At 45.9% G+C, this 20,299-nt stretch overlaps 1 protein-coding gene and 1 long non-coding RNA gene across 2 annotated transcripts; both read right to left on the bottom strand.

Moving 5' to 3' along the window:
• Positions 1-8,363: 8,363 nt before the first annotated feature.
• On the bottom strand, positions 8,364-8,917 carry LOC148142747 (uncharacterized). Its single transcript, XR_015751932.1, has 3 exons — positions 8,844-8,917; positions 8,590-8,700; positions 8,364-8,515 (listed from the first exon to the last, which is right to left on the bottom strand). It is a non-coding gene; the product is annotated as an uncharacterized LOC148142747 (long non-coding RNA).
• Positions 8,918-9,007: 90 nt separating this feature from the next.
• On the bottom strand, positions 9,008-10,675 carry LOC122545533 (zona pellucida sperm-binding protein 4-like; the record flags this gene model as incomplete). Its single annotated transcript, XM_087975961.1, has 4 exons — positions 9,008-9,176; positions 10,068-10,257; positions 10,354-10,487; positions 10,569-10,675. Coding segments are annotated over 4 exons (600 nt in total), but the record flags the coding sequence as incomplete, so codon positions are not given.
• Positions 10,676-20,299: the final 9,624 nt, after the last annotated feature.

Below are 20,299 nucleotides of genomic sequence, written 5' to 3'. Positions count from 1 at the left end.
CTACTGACTGGGTGAAAGAGCCTTTTCCCATTTCACCCGACCACATCAATTTCTCAATTTCTCTCGTCATCCGGCATTCCCTACACCTACCCGCCATTCCTTTCACCCAACAGGAAAAAACTGTCTCTGGACTCTCATTATCTCATTTTTGAAGGCTTCCCATTTTCCAACCATCCCTTTACCTGCGAACACCTGCCCCAATCAACTTCTGAAAGTTGTAGCCCAATCCTGTCAACATTTGCCTTCCTCCAATTTAGAACTTCAACTTTTACATCCAGTCTATCCTTTTCCATCACTATTTTAAAACTAATAGAATTATGGTCACTGGCCCCAAAGTGCTCCCCCACTGACACCTCAGTCACCTGCCCTGCCTTATTTCCCAAGAGTAGGTCAAGTATTGCACCTTCTCTAGTAGGTACATCCACATACTGAATCAGGAAATGTTCTTGTACACACTGAACAAATTCCTTTCCATCTAAAACTTTACCACAATGGCAGTCCTAATCTATGTTTGGAAAGTTAAAACCCCCTACCATATTCTTACAGATAACTGAAATCTCCTTACAAATTTATTTCTCAATTTCCCGCTATTAGGGGATGTATAATACAATCCCAATGGGTTATTATTCATTTTGTATTTCTCAGTTCCACCCAAGTAACTTCCCTGGATGTATTGCCAGAAATACATACAGCAGTAATGCTATCCCCTATCAAAAACACCATTTCCCCCTCCTCTCTTGTCTCCCTTTCTATCCTTCCATTTGTATCCAGGAACATTAATCTGCCAGTCCTGTCCATCCATAAGCCATGTTTATGTAATTGCTATGATATCCCAGTCTCATGTTTCTAACCATGTCCTGAGTTCATCTGCCTTCCCCGTTCAGCCTCTTGTATTGAAATGAATGCAGTTTAATTTGTCAGTCATATGCTGTTCTCTGCTTTGTTCCAGCTTGCCGACTGTTTGACTCACTCCTTTACCCAACTGTATCAGTCTTAGATTGATCTCTTTCCTCACTATTTCCCTGGGTCCCACCTTACTAGTTTAAAAACTCCCTGCCAGTATATTAGTCCCCTTCCAATTCAGGTGCAATGCATACTTCTTGTACAGATCACTTCTATCCCAGAAGAAATTCTAATGATCCCACAATGATCCCTTCTACTCCTGCACCATCTCCTCAGCCACACATTTATCTGCTTTATCCTCCTATTCCGACCCTCACTGGGTTGTAGCACCGGGAGTAATCCGGATAATCCGCCCCTCGTGAACGTCCTTTTTAAATTCCTGCCAAACTTTCGATATTCTCTCTTCAGAATCACATCCTTTTCCTATGTCGTTGGGTCCAATGTGTATAATGGTCCCTCTCTCCTTTGAGAACACTCTGCACCCTCTCTGAGATATCCTTGATACTGACACCAGGAGGCAACATGCCATTCAGATTTTTCACTGCTGTCTGTGCCTCTGACAAGGGAGTCACCTACTACAATTGATCGCTTGGAAGCCAATGTACCCCTCGTTACATTACAACCAGTCTTGATACCAGGAAGTTGGATGTTCGTGCTACACTCCCCTGAGAGTCTATCACCCCTTACATTTTCCAAAACAGCATCCTTATTTGAGATGGGGATACCCACAGGAGACTTCTACACTAGCTGCCTACCCCTTCTACCTTTCCTGGAGTTAACCCATGTACCTGACTGTATCTATGTTTGTTTTTCCCTTCCTGTAACTGCCATCCATCATACCCCCTAGTTCCTGTAAATTCCTCATTGCCTCTAACTGTTGCTCCAACCAATCCATGCGATCTGATAGGATTCACAACCAAAGACACTTTCTGCAGACATAATGATCAGTAACACGGAAACACTACCTTATCTCCCACATCCCACAGGAAGAGCACATCACTCTACTAAAGGCATCTTTTCTCCTTCACAATCTACAGATCAACAAAATAGCACCCTTTTTTTGGTCCAAAAAACAGTGCTCCAGGCTAATTTAGTCCTTATGGTTTATATCTTTAAAATTCAATCAAGAGATAGATATCAATAATCAAGAACCCAATCGATTCACTACTGTAGAATTACAGCAAGGTTACATGTTAAAAACTATGCATTTATCTGTTCCTGTGCTGTGAGCTCTCCCACGCAGGTTCATCCAAGGTCAGCTGTGAATGTTGCTGTTTTTTAAATTGTTCCTCGATGCACAACGATGTCCAGAGATATTTGAACTCAAACAGCAAAGGCAGTAACTGTGCAGATTCACTGCTGTGTCAGTAATCAGTGTTTCTTTCTCTCTCTCCCTCATTGACCATGTGGTCACTGCCTTTCGTGTCTTCCTCCTTTAAAAAGTTGCTGTTGTTTTGATCTTTTTCCCCAGCGTTCCAAAACAATGCAACAGTATATAAAACAGTAATTGCTGCTCCTGGAATTTGAGCAAATCACCTCCAACCCATGAAGTACCTCAAAAAAGGAGCAACTCTTACAGTCTCAATTTTTCCCCATCCTCCATCTTGGATTACCCAGAACCCATTCTGAACTGTGTTGGAAAATACCTTTTTATGTTTTTCACACAAAGCGAGGTGGAGCGGACAGGAGCAAGGGGGGCAAATGGTGTAGACACTCACTGCAAGAGACAAGGGGGTCACTAATTGTGGTGAAAGAGAAAGAGAGTTGGGTGTAAATTAAGGCATAATAGGGAGCAAATGGGTCCTCTCAGCTGGAAATGAAATAAACTAGATACAGCCTTGAGGGAGAGGGGAGGTTGGTGAGATTGCATGAGAAATGGAGGACGGGTGTCTAATATTGTGGAATTCAGTATTGAGTCCTGGAAACTGTAAAGTGTCTCAGTAGAAAATGAAGTGTTGTGCCTTGAGCTTGCTTTGTGATTCTTTGCAATGTTACAGTGGGCCCAGCACAAGGATGTTGGGCGGACAGCAAAGTGTTTTATTTATTCATTCACATAGTGAGGGTATCACTAGCTGGGCCAGCATTTATTGCCCACCCCTAATTGCCCAGAGGGCAGTTATGATTCAACCACATTTCTGTGTATCTGGTGTCACATCTAGGCCAGACCAGGTAAGGATGGCAGTTTCCCTCCTTAAGGGACATTATTGAACTAGATGGGGTTTTCCGACAATTGACAATGGATTCATGCTCATCATGGGACTCTGAATTTCACATGTATTGACTTCCAATTTCACTGTCTGCCATGGTGGGACTTAAACACAGGTGACCAGACATTATGTGGGTGACTGGATTAACAGTCCAGCGATAATACCACTGTAATGTACCCCCCTCTGTGGAATAGCAAGTGATATGGCACCACCTCTCCCATTGCTTAGCGTGGTCCTCCCGCTGGTTTTCATGAGTAGAGGACAGATCCTAGTGGCCCTAAAACTGGGATCAGAGTGCTGTGGCTGCAAAATTGTCCAACCTCAATGTGTAACCTGGTGACCCTCCCCAATCCCCTTCAAACCGGGATATCACTCTGCTTCAATGTAATTTCAGAGAGGTGACCAATATCAGCACAGCAGAGGATTTTAATGGATCTCGAGGGTTTCCAACCGTGCTCAGATAGATTCTGAGAGGTTTCATGACATAACTTGCCCCCCACTCTTCCGGCATTTGTTGGTCAAAACATGCATCCTTCTGACACACTGTATTCCTCCACCAATTGGGAAGCAAAATGCCTCATTATTTAAATGCTTGTTCCCCAAACAGCCTTTATTCCTCTTCACAACATTCTTACATCTAGTCAAGAGATACTTTCAAGAAAATGGCAACAAAACAATATAATCCTTTATTCTGTCACAGAGCCATAGAGCATGGCAAGAGATCTTTCACCGGAGCGTGTCAAACAAAATCCCAAACTAAACTATTTCCCCAGCGCCTGCTCCTGGCTCATATCACTCCAAACCTTGCCTATTCACGTACTTATCCAAAATGTCTTTTGAATGTTGTAAATGTAGTCACATCCACCATTTCTTCATATTTTCCCACAATCATAAACAGAAGTGATCAAAACAGTGATTCTCAATTCCTGGAGAATCCAGGCCAATCATTGAGCATTACCAACTCCAGTATTACCCTCAATTGAGTGAGGATAGCAGGCACAGTTCTGAACTTTAACAGCAGTGAGGTATTCACACATTGCTCTGCAGAATGCGGAACAAAGATTTTTTCACATCCTGTCAAGAATGGTGATGGATAAGCAACTGGAGAAGTCAGAAAAATCACCATCCCTTAGTCTGAAGGGGCCCAGCACATGAATTGATATCTTCAAGGTCACTGTATCTTGAGAGATTTGGAGAAGGGTAGGGAAATATTGCAAAGTGTGAACTTGCTCACATCAGCAGGAAGAATTAAAAAAAGCAGATTACTTAAATGGAGAGAAGTTGCAGAACTCGGAGTTTCAGAGGGAGCTTGGTGTCCTGATACATGCTTCATATGCCGTCAGTGGGAGGTGATGCACTAAGAGGGCAAACAGTAAAAGGGAATCAGCAATAAATGGGAATGGAGAGTAGATGAAGTGAGATCTTGGTGTGGAAGTCCACAGGTCCCTAAAGCAGTACAAGTAGATATGGTTGTGAAGGCAGATGGAATGCTCTCCTTCCCTGGCAAAAAGGGATAGCATACAAAAGTCAGGATATAATGATGGAACTGTGTAATGCAGTGGTGAGGGCACACCTGGAGTACTCCATGCAGTTCTGGTCACCACATTCCAGGCACGGTGGTTAGCACTGCTGCCTCTCCGCACCAGAGAGCTGGGTTCAATTCCTGCCTCAGGCAACTGTGGAGTTTGCACATTCTCCCTGTGTCTGTGTGGGTTTCCTCCAGTTTCCTCCCACAGTCCAAAGATGTGCAGGTTAGGTGAATTATTCATGCTAAATTGCCCGTAGGCTTAGGTGCATTAGTCAGAGGGAAATGAGTCTGGGTGGGTCACACTTCAGCCGGTGTGTGTGAAATTGTTGAGCCAAAGGGCCTGTTTCCATACTAAGTAAGCTAGTAATCATTGCCAGGGATGGAGAATTGTCATAACGATTGGGGATTGGAGAGGTTGGGGTAGTTTTCCTTGGATTAGAGAAGGCTGAGGATGTGACAAGATTGATGCACACAGAACGGTGAGGGGTAGAGACAGCGAACAGGAGGAACCGGTTTCCTTTAGGAGGGAGTTTCAAAACCAGAGATTATAGATTCAAGCTAAAACAGCAGAAAGGTTAGAGAGGACACGAGGAAGTACATTTCCTGCAGAGGCTGGGGGGTGGCTGGAGCTCACTGCCCGAGCTACTGGTAGAAGCAGAGACTCTAAGCTATTTTACAAAAGTAGCTGTATCTTCACCATCAGTGCTGTAAGCTGTAGCCCTACCTGCTGTGTTCAGGAAGATGGGACTGGAAAAGGGCACCTGATAGCTTTGGGGCAGTAGGGTCACAATGGACTGCACATACTCTGTGCTATATTGTTTCTATACTCTGCTGAGAGCCAACTACATTGGAAGATAAATGGAATGCTGTTGATTAGAAAAGGGAATAGAATATGGTAAACAGTTGTACAGGCCACTGGAAAGACTGCATCCAGATTACTCAGCACAGTTTTAGTCAACTTATACAATAGAGCACAGGAACAGGCCCTACAGCCCACCAAACTGCACTGATTGCTAATTCTGATTTTGACCCACTATTTGTGGTTTCTCTCCCTGTTTGACTCCTGTTCATGTGACTATCAAGATGGCCTTAAACATTGCTAATGTGCCTACTTCCACCAGCTGTTGTGATCCCATGCACTCCCACCCTCTGTGGGAAATATTTTTTATGTGAGGTGCAGGCAAACTTTCCCTTCATTGAATTAGTGATACAATATTCACACAAGGGATTCTTGAAATGAGGACATTTGAGGAAAGGTTGGATAGACAAAGTATGTCTTCATTCCAGTTTAGAAAAAATTAGAGGTAATTGTAAGACATTAAGATGCTGAGGGGATGTAACATGACACTGAAAGGATGTTTCCCTTCATGGGAAAGGGAAGAATGAGGGAACAATATTAAAACAAGGGACTTTTAGTTTCAGGAGATTAGGAACAATGCTTTTTCTCTGGGAGGGTGCAGAGTCTGTGGAGTTGTCTTCAGGGAAGGGAGGAGGCATGTTCATTGAAGAGTTTTACAAGGGTGGGGGGAGGGGGTGCAGGGGTGGATGGAGAAGAGATAGTGTTTGGAGAGAGTTTTTTTTCCCCCCCCCCAATACCAAGGGAGATGTATCACGACTAGGGAGGAAATGAGTTCAAGCTACAATTGCATCAGCAATCATCTTACCAAATGGTTCACTCCTGCTCTTAAAACATGTGCCTGTGTTTGAGGCAAGAGAAAAAACAGCAAGGCACAGGGGCTCAGTAAATAGGAGGATGCAGAGTAGCATAGAGGAACAAGGCAGCCTTGGGGTACATATTCACCTCATTTCTGCCCAATTCCCATAACCTTCCAACCCATTGATGAAAGGGTTCACTAACCCAGCATGCACTGCTGTCTGGGGTGCAGAAAGAGATGCCTAGTCCTTGAGGCCATCCATCTCTTTTCCTAAAGGACAGCAGGTTGTGAAACTAGTCTCATTCTCTGTTGCTTCCTCCCGAGAGACAACTATCCCACAGCACTGCTTGGTGTAAGACAAAAACAGGCCAGCACAAAGAAAGTTGCATCATTGGGTTAAATAAAGCCAATTTTCCTAGATTAGATTACTTACAGTATGGAAACAGGCCCTTTGGCCCAACAGGTCCACACAGACCCTCCGAAGAACAACCCACCCAGACCCATTCCCCTACATTTCTTCCTTTCCCGCCTTACCAATCAGTACCCTTCCACTGACACCCTCTGACTGACAGAACTGGTCCTCACCCTGAACAACTGCTCTTTCCAATCCTCCCACTTCCTCCAAACGAAAGGAGTAGCTATGGGCACCCATGAGGTTGAACAGTTCATCCACTTCACCAACACCTTCCACCCCGACCTCAAATTCACCTGGACAGTCTCAGATTCCTCCCTCCCCTTCCTCGACCTATTTCTATCTCAGGCGACCGAATCTACACGGACATCTACTACAAATTGACAGACTCCCACAGCTACCTGGACTACACCTCCTCCCACCCTGCCCCCTGTAAAAACGCCATCCCATTCTCCCAATTCCTTAGTCTCCGCTGCATCTGCTCCCAGGAGGACCAGTTCCAAAGATGTACAACCCAGATGGCCTCCTTCAAGGACCGCAATTTCCCCCCCTGACGTGGTCGACGATGCCCTCCACCTCATCTCTTCCACTTCCCACTCCTCCGCCCTTGAGCCCCGCCCCTCCAACCGCCACCAGGCTAGAACCCCACTGGTCCTCACCTACCACCCCACCAATCTCCATGTACAGCACATCATCCGCCATCATTTCCGCCACCTCCAAGGATATATTTCCCTCCCCTCCCCTATCAGCATTCCGTAAAGACCACTCCCTCTGTGACTCCCTCGTCAGATCCACACCCCCCCACCAACCCAACCTCCACTCCCAGCACCTTCCCCTGCAACTGCAGGAGGTGCAAGACTTGCGCCCACACCTCTCCCCTCACCTCCCTCCAAGGCCCCAAAAGAAACTTCCATATCCACCACAAATTCACCTGCACCTCCACACACATCTATTGCATCCTCTGCACCCAATGAGGCCTCCTCTATATTGGGGAGACAGGCCACCTACATGCAGAGAGTTTCAGAGAACACCCCTGGGACACCCGGACCAACCAACCCACTCGGACCATATAACTCCATATCCTGTTCCCACTTTCTTCCTCTACCCTTCAGCTTTCAGAACCATCTCAGTACGACAATGTTTTGGTCTCAACTGCTGAGAGAAATTCTCTAGGCTCACTACTCTGGCGAGAGCCATTTCCCCACATCTTGATCCTAAGAGAATTGCATATCTTTTAGGGAGTCACTTCTGATTTTAGTGAGAAAGACTAAAATAAAACTAGCTGGAGGGAATATGGTAATGGTGAATAACTTCAAACATTCTGAAGGGCACAGTCATTGTCAGTGGCACCAACTGATTTGAATTCCTCAATGATATTAAGGAAAAAGGTGAACCTATTGAGCCAGCTTAGCATGTACTAGCATTATTGCTGAATATCAGCCACTCTAGGGTATCACCATTGACGAGAACAAACCACAAGCATGTTGCTACAAGAACATGGCAAGGCTGGGAATTCCAGTTGGGTAACTCCAAGCCACTCACCATTTGGTCGGACAACTAATTGCTGTCCCTTCCCTAAATACAGAACCACAATTCAAGCTCACTTCCAACAAGACTACATAGCTTTGTTATAGGCACACACCAGGGACAGGTCTGTCTGGTTTATTTGTATTCAAGGTCTACAGTTCAATCTCATGACACTGGGCAGACTGGGCTGGGTTCTTCATTCTGTACACTGCAGCCATCAGCATCAACAGGAACACCAGAAATCCAACAGCTACTCCAATCAAAACAGGAGATCCAGCAGCACCTATGGGGAAGGAGGAAGGGGGTTCAGACATTGGAAAAGATGCTCAGGTGAACTAAACAAGGAACATCACTTACCATTCTCATTAAGCAGCTGCTTAGACTGGCTGTTCTCAACTTCCAGGAGAACAACTGGACCAGGAGCACTTACCAAGGTCCCCTCATGGAGGAGAGCACTCCTGCGTGTCCCTGTTGGAGAGGGACAGGAGATGGTTAGAATCCATGTTGACACTACAGCCAGGATGCTCTATCCTTGGTAATTGCATATAGGGGATGTTCAGATCATGAATGAGGGGTGGGTCTCAGCTTAATGACAGCATCAAGGAACTCACTTGGACCACATCTGGTTGTACAGTCATCCTGAGCAGAGGGAGAGCAAACCTCAGCACTGCAGTGCAAGTAAACCTAGAAAGAAGGAGAGACTTGAGGAGCTTCCCATAGATCAACAGCCCAGGTTATAGTACAGAGACCCCACAAGGATTTCATGAGCTTGGCCTCATTCCTTCCATTTGGTTACCTGTCCAGAGAGGGGCTGCTCAGACACTCCATCCAAGAAAACAAATGTCTTCACTTCAAACCGCTTGTGATGGGTTGGGAACTGCAGGCCAGAAGAGACACCTACTGGGTGTAGGAGGGTCAGATAGTCATCACCTTCATAGGGACACCTGAAACAGATGACCAAGAGCTGTAAACTAAATCAGGAATAGATTGCAAATAAAATCAGGTAGTAATTGGAATGTGCAACTGCCAGGAAGGAGGGTGCCAAGAGGGGGCAAACATATCAAGAGTCCATCTTGCACCAGGATGTAACAGATCTGGTCTAATGGACTTTGTTGTGGAGACTTGCAAAAAGTTTCAGACAATCCAACCATCATGTAAAAGCTAAAAAATAGAGAGGCCAGTTATCTTTCAGTTCATTCTGTCAGACCTAAAGTTAGAATCCTTAATTGCAATCCACATCACTGTTGGGATTGGTCATGGGAGGAAATATCAAACAGCACTGATGAAGGACAACCTGTGATTGCAGAGAGAGATTTCTAGAAACAATTTGACAAGGTGTCAGTGACAGCAGGCAGCTCGTGGTGTTGGGACAACATTAACCAAGATAAATGTTTGCTCAGCTGACCATCAGGTTGAAACAGTAGGGCTTTCAGTCAGTGGAGGGAAGATAGATTTGATCTGAGGATCATGGAAGACTTCACAAAGTGGGTGCTGCAGAGATGTTGCTTGAGTTTCCCTAAAATAGGGGAGTAATGAGGTGTTTTCTATTGAAGGTGGGGAAAGAGGTCTAGTCGTCAGTCAATCTTACAATCCTCTTCCAAAGAGGAAAGGCCTTGGCAACATTAAGGCACATTCTTAACTAAGGACAAGTCCAAGATCATGAAGGAAGATCAAACAACAAATGGAATTCAAATGAGCCATGATTGGAAGAAAAGGCACAAGTATTGGCACGATGTACATACAAATGTTATACATACATTCTTACAGTATATAGTCTCAGTAAAATGTAGTCTTCACTCCACAGTTCAAATCCAGACTTGCCATTGAGTCCTTACCCATCCACCAGGAGACTCCACTGCACCTCATGGTCAGGGGCTGGCACAGGGGTTGCCCAGCAGTCACGCAATCTCAGGACTATCATTGGGTCAGTGCGATCCTTCACACGAACCTCAACAAACACCGACTCCTGAAGGATTCTCTGAATGGGGTAGTCACTGTCCCTGTACCACCAGCTGTAGCTGCCATCTAACAGACAAAAATAAAAGAAGGAGAACAAACCAAAACAGTCACTCCCCTGAAGGGATACAATTCCCAGTGCTCCTATTACCAGGGCAGCACTACCTGTTGCTATTCGCAGCTCCAGCTTCAGGATCCCATCTTCAGAAGCAGCTAGTGGTGGAGGCAGGGTGTAAACTGAGACATTGATTTGTAAGCCTGCCTCAAGCTCCCCCTTGTACTTGCACTGGATGTGCAGGCTATCGAGAGACAGAAATAGGTGGTGGAGTTGCAGTCAGTAACACTTCCCTCTCCATACCAACAAATCCCACTGCCCTCACCTGAAGGTGCTGTCCCGGGTTATTGAGCCCAGTGGCCCCGTCTGAATCATCCTCTTCCCCAAGACATCCATTTCATACACAAAGCTCCCATTCTCCTCCTGCAAGGGAAGACACTATTTAATAGGGAGCTGGCCCATTCAAAGGGACAGAATGCTGGAGCCTCCAATACTCACCCGCTGGGTCGAGCCACAAGAGGTAATTGGGAAGTGGAAGGCTACAAGTTCCGCTGTGATGAGCTTAGGCCCGCACTCAGCTTCATGTCCATCTTTCACGTACAGAGATGACAGGTTGAGGGCAGGACGGGTCAGGTTCCTGGTGATTGCTACAATGAACTGACCATCTGCTGTGCACACTGCAGGGAGAGGGAGAAAAAGTTCAGTTTCCATATTGGGGTGATGACCTCCAAATCATTGAGAGGGATGAGTCTCAAAGCCCCAAAAATCATTCACAGATTCAACAGTTTCACTACTTGGAGTATGGGTTATTTGTAGGTGGTCAACAATTAAGACACATCTGATGTTTGAAAGTGAATACAATATCCTACAAGATACTCTAGAAGCCATGTGACTACCCAATAAAGTGGGCAGGCTGGTGGGGGCACTCTGTCAAAGAATACTAAGTGCTTCTATTAACACAGTAATGGATCCTAAGTGGAGTATTAAAAGCCCCCAAAAACAATAGAATGTTATGGGAATTCCAAACTTGAAAGTCAAAGTAAAGCAGACATGTTCAAAATAAAAAGTTACTGTGGAAAGGTAAATGAAAAGGCAGGTGCTTGAATGTCAGTTATATGGGCACATTACACTGTCCTGTGCATTAGCATAGGATAAGCCTGGTCATCAGTCATCCAAGCTACCAACCTTTCCCATCACCCTCTGCTGCCAAAAAGGGTGTGGGGGAATAGAGTCAATAAAACGTGGAGCTTGGAAGACAGGTCAGGCAGTTTTGGAGGAGCAGGGAAGTTAATTTGGGTAAAGACCCTTCTACAGGGTTAGGAAGGGAAAGGAAGCTTAAATATAGAGGGTGGGATTGTGGTTGGGGGGGTTGTGATTGGTCAGTGGAAAGGGTGCACTGGATTGGTGAACAAAACATTTACAGTCCAGGAACAGGCCCTTTGGCCCTCCAAGCCTGAGTCAATCCAAATCCACTGTCTCAGCCTGTCACCCAATTCCTAGGCATTGATATCCCTCTGCTCCCCACCTACTCATGCATCTATCCAGACACACCTTAAGTGAATCTACTGTGCCTGCCTCTACCACCTCTGCTGGCAGTGTGTTCCAGGCACCAACCACCCTCTGTAAGAGTATTTGTTGTTTACATCCCCCAGACACTTTCCAACTTGAAATAAAGTGACTTAATTATAGAATCCTCACCCTGGGGACAACCTCTATTCACCCTGTCTATACTAGTCATGATTTTTAGATTAGATTAGATTACATTACATTACAGTGTAGAAACAGGCCCTTCGGCCCAACAAGTCCACACCGACCCGCCGAAGCGAAACCCACCCATACCCCTACATTTACCCCTTACCTAACACTACAGGCAATTTAGCATGGCCAATTCACCTGACCCGGCACATCTTTTGGACTGTGGGAGGAAACCGGAGCACCCGGAGGAAACCCACGCAGACACGGGGAGAACGTGCAAACTCCACACAGTCAGTCGCCTGAGGCGGGAATTGAACCCGGGTCTCAGGCGCTGTGAGGCAGCAGTGCTAACCACTGCTGGTTTTGTCGATCTCAGGTTACCATTCTGCTCACAACCCCCCCCCCCACCCCCACAATTTTTTTTTTAAATGAATACAATTCTAACCTACTCAAGCCCTCTTCATAGCTACCATCTTCCATACCAGGAAAGATCCCCAAACCTTCTCTGTACCCTCTCCAAAGCATCCACATCTATTTGGTAATGTGGTGACCAAAACTGTACAAACTGGTTTGGCTGCATTTAGAATAATGTCTTGTACAATTTTAACAATCTGCCAGCTCTCATACTCAATACCCTATCTGATGAAGGCAATCACAGCATATGCCTTCTTGACCACTATCCACCTGTGCCACCTTCAGGGTACAATGGACCCGAACTCCCAGATCTCTGCTAAACTCCCCCCCCGGCTCTTCAGTTCACATTATAATTTGCTCTAGAATTAGACTTCCCAAAATTTATCACCTCTCAATTGTCTGGATTGACCTCTGCCACTTCTCCACCCAACTCTCCAATCTATATTCTCCTGTATTTTGACAGTCCCCTATGCTTTCTTATACTCCACCAATCTTAACATCTGCAAACCTACTGATCAGACCAACAATGCCCTCTTCCAGAGGATTTGTGTATATTACAAACAGACATGTGGAACACCACTGGTCACCTTTCGCCATTTCAAGACACTCCCTTCTATTACTGTATAGTGTCATAGAACCAGTTCTTTATCCACCTAGCTAGAACACCCTGCACATCATTGACTTCACTTTCTCCATTAGTTTATCATAGGGAACCATCAAAGGCCTTACTATAGTCCACATATATGACATCGACAGCCCTTCATCTATCAACTTGGTCACTTCCACTTGGGGTGGAAGTGGATGGACAAGTTGGGTCCAGGCAAGGTGGTAGGAGGAGAGGAAAGGCTGGATATGGGATGGGGGCAGATTTGGAAGCTGGTGACTCCACATTAAGGCCATTGGGCTCTAAGCTCCTGAGGTGAAATATGGAGTTGGTGTTCTTCCAGTTTGTGTGGGGCTTTATTTTGAAAGTGGAGGTGGCCCAGGATGGACATGTCACCAAGAGTGGGAAGAGTGAAATGGCTGGTAGCCAGAAGGTCAGGGTTAATTGGAGCATCCAAAGCACAGATGCCGAGAGAGAGAGAGAGATAGTCCAAGTCTGTGCTTTGTGGCCTCCTTGACAGTGATATCAGGAGCAATGGATACTCTAGACCAGGTTGGAAAGGTGCAGGTGAATCTCTGCTGCATTTGCAGTGATTGTTTGTAGCTTTGGACAGAGGAGAGGGGAGATGTAGCAGCAGACATTGCACTTGCTGCTATTGCAGGGAAAGGTGTCAGGAGTGGAGGAGGGGTCAGAGGAGAGAGTGTGGAACTAAGGGAGTCAGAGTGAACAGTCCCTATGGATAGGGAAGGAAGTACAAGTATTTATTTGATGGTTGGGTCTGACTGGGGGTGGAGAAATTGGTAAAGAATGATGTATTGGATTTTGAGGTTAGCAGGGTGGTAAGGAGCAGGGTTATTGGGGAGGAGGGGGTTTGAGGGCAGAGGTGTGGGAAGTGGAGGAGATGTGAAGGGACATATTAAAATCACAGGAAGGGGAAATTACAGTCTTTGAAGCAGAGGACATCTGGTTTGGAATCCCTTATACCGGGAATAAATGTGACAGAATTTGAAGTTGGGAGAATGGGCTTGCATTTGTTGCAGCAGGGGTGGTGAGGGAGGTGTAGTCAAGATGGCTGTGGGACCCAGTAGATTTGAAATGGATGTCAGTAATATATTGCTTGCCAGAGGTCCAGGAAGGGGAGGGACGTGTCTGAGATGGTCCAGGTAAACTTTAGGTCAGGGTGGATTGTGTAGTGCAGTGGATGAACTGTTCAAGCTCTCCTTGAGAGCACAAGGCTGTGCTGATGCAGTCAGTCAATGTAGCAGAGGAGATGAGGGATGGTGCCAGTGTAGCTGTGGAAGAGGGGCTGTTCCACACGTGAAGAGGCAGACATAGCTCAGACCCACCTACACCCATGGCCACCCTAATTGTTTGTAGGTAGGGGGAGGAGTCAAAGTCGAGGGTGAGCACCAGTTCCACCAAGTGAGTGAGTGGAGGTGGAGGGGACTGGTTGGTCAGTGGGAGGGGAAGAAACTGGGGGCTTTTAGGCTCTCCATATGCGTGTATCTCCCTGATGAGTGTCTGAGTGTCCATAGGGAAGACGAGAGGTGTTGGGACCAGGAACTGAAAGTCTAGGTGAGGCACTGAAATAGTGTTAGGCAGTTTCCAAAGAGATTTAATGAAAAACCAGGGAACCTAAACTCAGGAGTCTGACGTCAGTTTTTTTTTGGGAGTGTTGGAAGGAAGAGAAACAAAGTGCAAGTTGTTGGAAGGAATCCTGAGGGACAGGATTTACATGTACTTGCAAAGGCAAGGACTGGCTTCATGGGGGAAATCATGTCTCATTGAGTTGATAGAGTTTCAGTAGTAACAAAAGGATTGATGAGGGCAGAGCAGTGGACATGATCTATATGGAGTTCAGTGAGGTGTTTGATAAGGTTCCTCATGGTAGGCCAGTTAGCAAGGTTAGATCACGTGGAATACAAGGAGCGCTAGCAATTTGGATACAGAACTGGCTTGAAGGTAGAAGACAGGATGGTGGTGGTGGAGGGTTGCCGTTCAGGCTGGAGGCCTATGACCAGGGGTGTGCCACAAACTATTTGGAGGAGAACATAGGAGGTACAGTTACCAAGTTGGCAGATGACACCAAAATTGGAAAGATCATGGACAGCAAAGGCTACCTCAATACAACAGGACCTTGATCAGGTGGGCTAATGAACTGAGGAGTGACTGATGGAGTTGAATGGATATTGAGGTGCTGCATTTTGGAAAGGCAAATCAGGGCAGGACATATGCACTTACTGGGGAGTTTTGCTAAAAAAGACCCTTGGAGTGCTGGGTCATTGTTCTTTGAAAGGAGAGTCACAGGTAGACAGGATGAAGGCAGCATTTAGTATGCTCTCTTATTGTTCAGTGGAAGAAGTCTAGGAGTTTGAGGTCATGTTGAAGCTGTACAGGACATTGGTTAGGCCACTGTAGGCCTGTGTGCACAATTCTGGTCTCCTTCTCTTAGGAAGGATATTGTGAAATTTGAAAGGGTTCAGAAAAGATTTACAAAGATGGTGCCAGGGTCAGAGGATTTGAATTATAGGGAGAGGCTGAACAGACTGGGGCTGTTTTCCAGAGTCATAGGCTGAGAGGGTGACCTTAACGGTTTGTAAAATCTGAGGGACATGTATAAGGTAAATAGACAAGGTCTTTTCCCTGGGTTGGGTGGGAAGCCCTGAACTGGAAGGCATAGGTTTAGGGTGAGAACGGAAAGATTTTAAAAAGGCACCCAAGGGGCAACTTTCTCATGCACAGGATGGTGTATGTACACAACAAGCTGCCAGAGGAAGTGGTGGAGGTGGGTGCAATTACAACAACATTTAAAAAGGCATCTGGATGGGTATATGAATAGGAAGGGTGGGGGGAAAGAATGAGCCAAGGTCTGGCAAATGGGATGAGAATAGCTTTGGTTCAATTCATCCATGCTGACCAGATATTCAAAGGGTCTGTTTCTTTGCTTTATGGAAGAGGAGTGCATGGGTTGCTTCCCGAATGTGGGTGGGAATTTCCTGGACCAATAGGAAGAGGACAGAGTCCAGATAAGAGGGGAGGAGTAGAAAAAATGAAATAAAAACTAGGGATTGCCTTTTGAGAAGGGCATTGCTTGTCACAAAAAAGTTCAGTGGGACAGGAGCAGTCAGGTTTATGGGTAGGAGGAGATAGTTCCCTCACCCCACACTGCCCATTTCATTCTGGTTGAAGACAGTGAATGGGACATCTCCTGATGTTGATGGTCGAGGAAATGGTGGCTTGGTGATCAAACATGGAGTCATGTTCAAAGGAACAGTAAGTGGTGTCAGAGTTGGTACCTAGCCTCAGCTGTGTAGTAGTCAGTATACCACACTAAGAATACACCTTCCTTAGCAGGTTGGATGGTGAGGTTGGAGTGGGGCAAGGGAGCAAGAGGTGGGAGAAGTGATCAAAGGGTCTGTGATGGTCACATTCAAAGTATAGGATGTGGAAAAAAGTTTACCATCTGGATGTTTGATAAATTCAGTGATGTGCAGGTGCAAGAGAATGAGTGTCCATTGCTGACTGTTCATTCCCAGAGATTGGGGGGGGGGGGGGGGGGGGTTCAGGGGTGAGGGAAAGAGAAGCTCTGGGGAGCGGCGATGGTGAATATCCATTAGCGCTTGGGGCTGGGTCTCAATGTTAACCTGGAGTGGGTACATGTGGAAACAATCACCTGGGTAGTCATGTCTGCAGGATCAGCTGGAGCAACTGTGCAGTTAATGGCATCAGACAGATTCAGGAGCCTGAGTGGTCAAGGTGGTCAGTGTCTAAAGGGGAAGCATGAGAGAGTTCAGTGTATTTATGATCTTTTATGTCTGAAAGGGCAAATAAAGAGCATTGATTGAATATATGGATCCTTCTGAGGATGAAGAACAGACATCCTTTGCCACAGGAGATGCATTGGAGGGAAGCAGTAGCTACAATCTTGGGATGAGGGCATCTGGGATGTCCTGGAGTAGGAACCTTTCTCCTGGGAAGGGATGGTCAGAAATTGAAAGTATGGGAATCACTTTTCATAGGATCAGGGGGTAAGAGAGATAGTGTAGTCAAGGTAGCTGTGGGAATTGTGGGTCTGAAATAGATGTCAATACTAAGTCAGCCACTGATGAGAAACAGCACAAGCCCATAGCTACTCATTCTACCTCACTCCAATGAGGGGGAATATGAAAACGGTGTGTAGTAATTTATCTCCACCTCCTTTAACATGAGAATACCAGATACACAGACCAGGTGATTTATCCACTCCAAGCGCTCACTCCACGAGTATGTAGAAGCTGTCAATCACCTCCCTATGGTGACACCAGCTTTTCCTTGATAAGAGAACTCGGAACAATCCCAAGCAGCATCATTTCAGCTGCGCAGTTTCTAACTGAAGCCATTAACAGTTACAGCAAATGAGACTCATCTCAACATTACAGGGGCACTGGGAATCTTTGCAATATTATACCAAGTTAACCCTCAGGTCAAACCCCTGATAAAGCTGGTTATTAAACACCAGCTTCTCACACAAGGAGAAACTCAATGAGACCAGGATAACGTTATCCATCATCAAACCAACCAGCCGCTTCACTCGGGATTAGCCCCTACTCGAATAGGGAGGGACAGCATCATGTTCCTGGGTTATTTCCTCAGGGACAGGACCCTTTACCTCCCTCCCACTGACTCCCACAAACAGCCCTTCACCATTGCACAAGGAAACACCAACAAGTCCCGGGTTATTTCCTCAGTGCCAGCCTGGGGTGGTCCTCATGCTTCCTTCCGCCCCCCATTCGGGGTGGGCTCCGCTCCGGGAGGAGGCTGGGCTGCTTACCTGGGCTGTCTCTCAGGTTGTAGAAACAGGATTGCCCACTGAGACTCGGGGACTGAAAGCAGCAGCCCTGCTTGATGCACTCAGTGCTGTTGATAGTGGCCAGGCCACACGGCAGCCTCCAGCCCGGCTCCGGAGGACACACAGCAGAGACCAGGAAGGGCCGAGCGGCCCAAAGGTACAGACACCAAACCAACCAATGTCCCATCGCGCTGCCTGAATCTGTGCCCGCCCCTGAGCACCAACCCGCTTTATGCCGCTAATTAGCTCCTGGCCACGGGTTTCTCGTGTTGAAGAGGCTTTAACTGTCACTGATCCTCATTAAGGATTAGGGCGAGATTCCAGCTACAATTACATCTTCACAACTGACGCTGCCTTCCACTGAGCCCAAGATTGTATTTTGTTCCAGAATCGGTTCTGCGTGGATATGGAAGTAGGAAACAAGAGTCAGAGAATTATGACGGTGTAGAGGAGGACATTCGGCCCATCAGCAGCCCTGTTCTCCAGTACTAACCTGCTGCCTCTCCCCACACACTATTTCCATCCAGATAATCCCCAAAGTCTCTCCTGAATGCCTGAACTGAATCTGCCTCCCCCACGTTTCCCTCCCCTAACTACTGACTGGGCAGTGCATTCCCTCCCCTAACTACTGACTGGGTGAAAGAGCCTTTTCCCATTTCACCCAACCACATCAATTTAAATCTTTCTTTTCCCAGTGGGACCATCTGTGGAGAGAAATACAATTTAAAGAACATCACTTTTGCAGAACTGAATGGTGTTAAATGAGTCATAGAGATGTACATCACTGAAACAGACCCTTCAGTACAACCCATTCATGCTGACCCAGATACCCTAACCTAATCCAGTCCCATTTGCCAGCACTTGGCCCATATCTCTCTCAATCCTTTCCCTTGTTATGACACAGGGTAAAGCCCCTCTGTTAATTTAAACCAGCAACACAGAAAATATTTATCCCATACAGTAACCTGTGAAAATTTGACAGGCCAAGAACTAAACTAACAACTTTATTTCTTAAAGTATAACAGAGAATAATTAACGAACAATTGTTTACAACTCCTTCTACAATACCTACCTTTTGCTTTTCCCTCTACAACACTAGTCCGATAAAACCCCTGATGAAGATTTATAGAAAAATTCAAATTTCACATCTAGCCAGCTGTCGAATATTCTCTTGGGATCTTCCTCTGTGGATTTGCTCTCCAGGTCGGTGTCGATCCTTTTTCCTGTGCAAACCCCTTCTCCAGAGAGTTATTACCAGCAGCCTACAGCTGTTGGTCTTTTGGCAGTTCTCTCTCCAACTGTTGACGTTTTCCCAGTCTTATACCCCAAAACATCAGATTGTAGCATTGGTTTTTAATATTGGCAATATACTCAATTCAAACTTGATTGGTGTTTGGTATCTTGGGGTATAACTTAAACTGATTGGCCTAATTTGAATTTGTTTTTGTCTCCAGGCAACCATCTACTCTAGCCGCTGGACCAAATCTTGTTCAGAACACTTGGTGCAGTCAGGGAGTTCTGATAGCTTTTAACTTTCTTAAAGGTACAGTAGACTTCTACATCTTCATAACACTATTCATATACCCAGCCTGAGGCGTTTTAAAACTTTAATTGAACCAGCCTCCACCACTTCCTCTGGTAGCTCTTTCCATCCACGCACCACCCTCTGCATAATAAAACTGCTCATTAGGCCCTTTATATCTTTCCCCTCTCACCCTCAACCTACGCCCTTTACTTCTGGACTCCCTGGCCCCAGGGAAAAGACTTTGTCTATTTATCCTATCAATGCCCCTCTACAAGGTCACCGCTCAGCCTCTGACATTCCAGGGAAAAAAGCCCCAGCCTATTCAGTCTCTCCTTATAGCTCAAATCCTCCAACCCTGGCAACATCCTTGTAAATATTTTCTAAACTCTTTCAAGTTTCACAACATCCTTCCAATAAGAAGAAACCAGAATTACATGCAATATTCCAAAGGTGGCCTAACCAACGTCCTAGTATAGCCACAACATGACCTTCCAACTCCTATACTCAATGCTCTGAACAATAAAGGAAAGCATAGCAAACACCTTCTGCACTATCCTACCTACTTTCAAGGAACTGTGAACCTGTACTCCAAGGTCCTTACCATTAAGTGTCTAAGTCCTGCGCTGATTTGCCTTTCCAAAATGCAGCACCTTGCTTTTATCTAAATTAAACCCAAGTGTCGGTCAAGTATTGCACCTTCTCTAGTAGGTACATCCACATACTGAATCAGGAAATCTTCTTGTACACACTGAACAAATTCCTCTCCATCTAAACCCTTAACACTATGGCAGTCCCAGTCTATGTTTATAAATTTAAAATCCCCTATCATAACCACCCTTTTATTCTTATAGATAACTGAAATCTCCGTACAAATTTGTTTCTCAATTTTCTGCTGACCATTAAGGGGTGTATAATATAATCCCTTTCGTATTTTTCAGTTCCATCCAGGAAACCTCCCTGGATGTATTCCCACAAATACATCCCTTGCAT

The sequence above is a fragment of the Chiloscyllium plagiosum genome, unplaced genomic scaffold (assembly GCF_037043375.1).
Source record: "Chiloscyllium plagiosum isolate Xiang-an unplaced genomic scaffold, Cpla_swu_hap1 HiC_scaffold_28, whole genome shotgun sequence".
Classification (NCBI taxonomy): Eukaryota; Metazoa; Chordata; class Chondrichthyes; order Orectolobiformes; family Hemiscylliidae; genus Chiloscyllium; species Chiloscyllium plagiosum.
The sequence above is the reverse complement of the archived record's forward strand: the minus strand, read 5'-3'. Positions and strand labels throughout refer to the sequence as shown.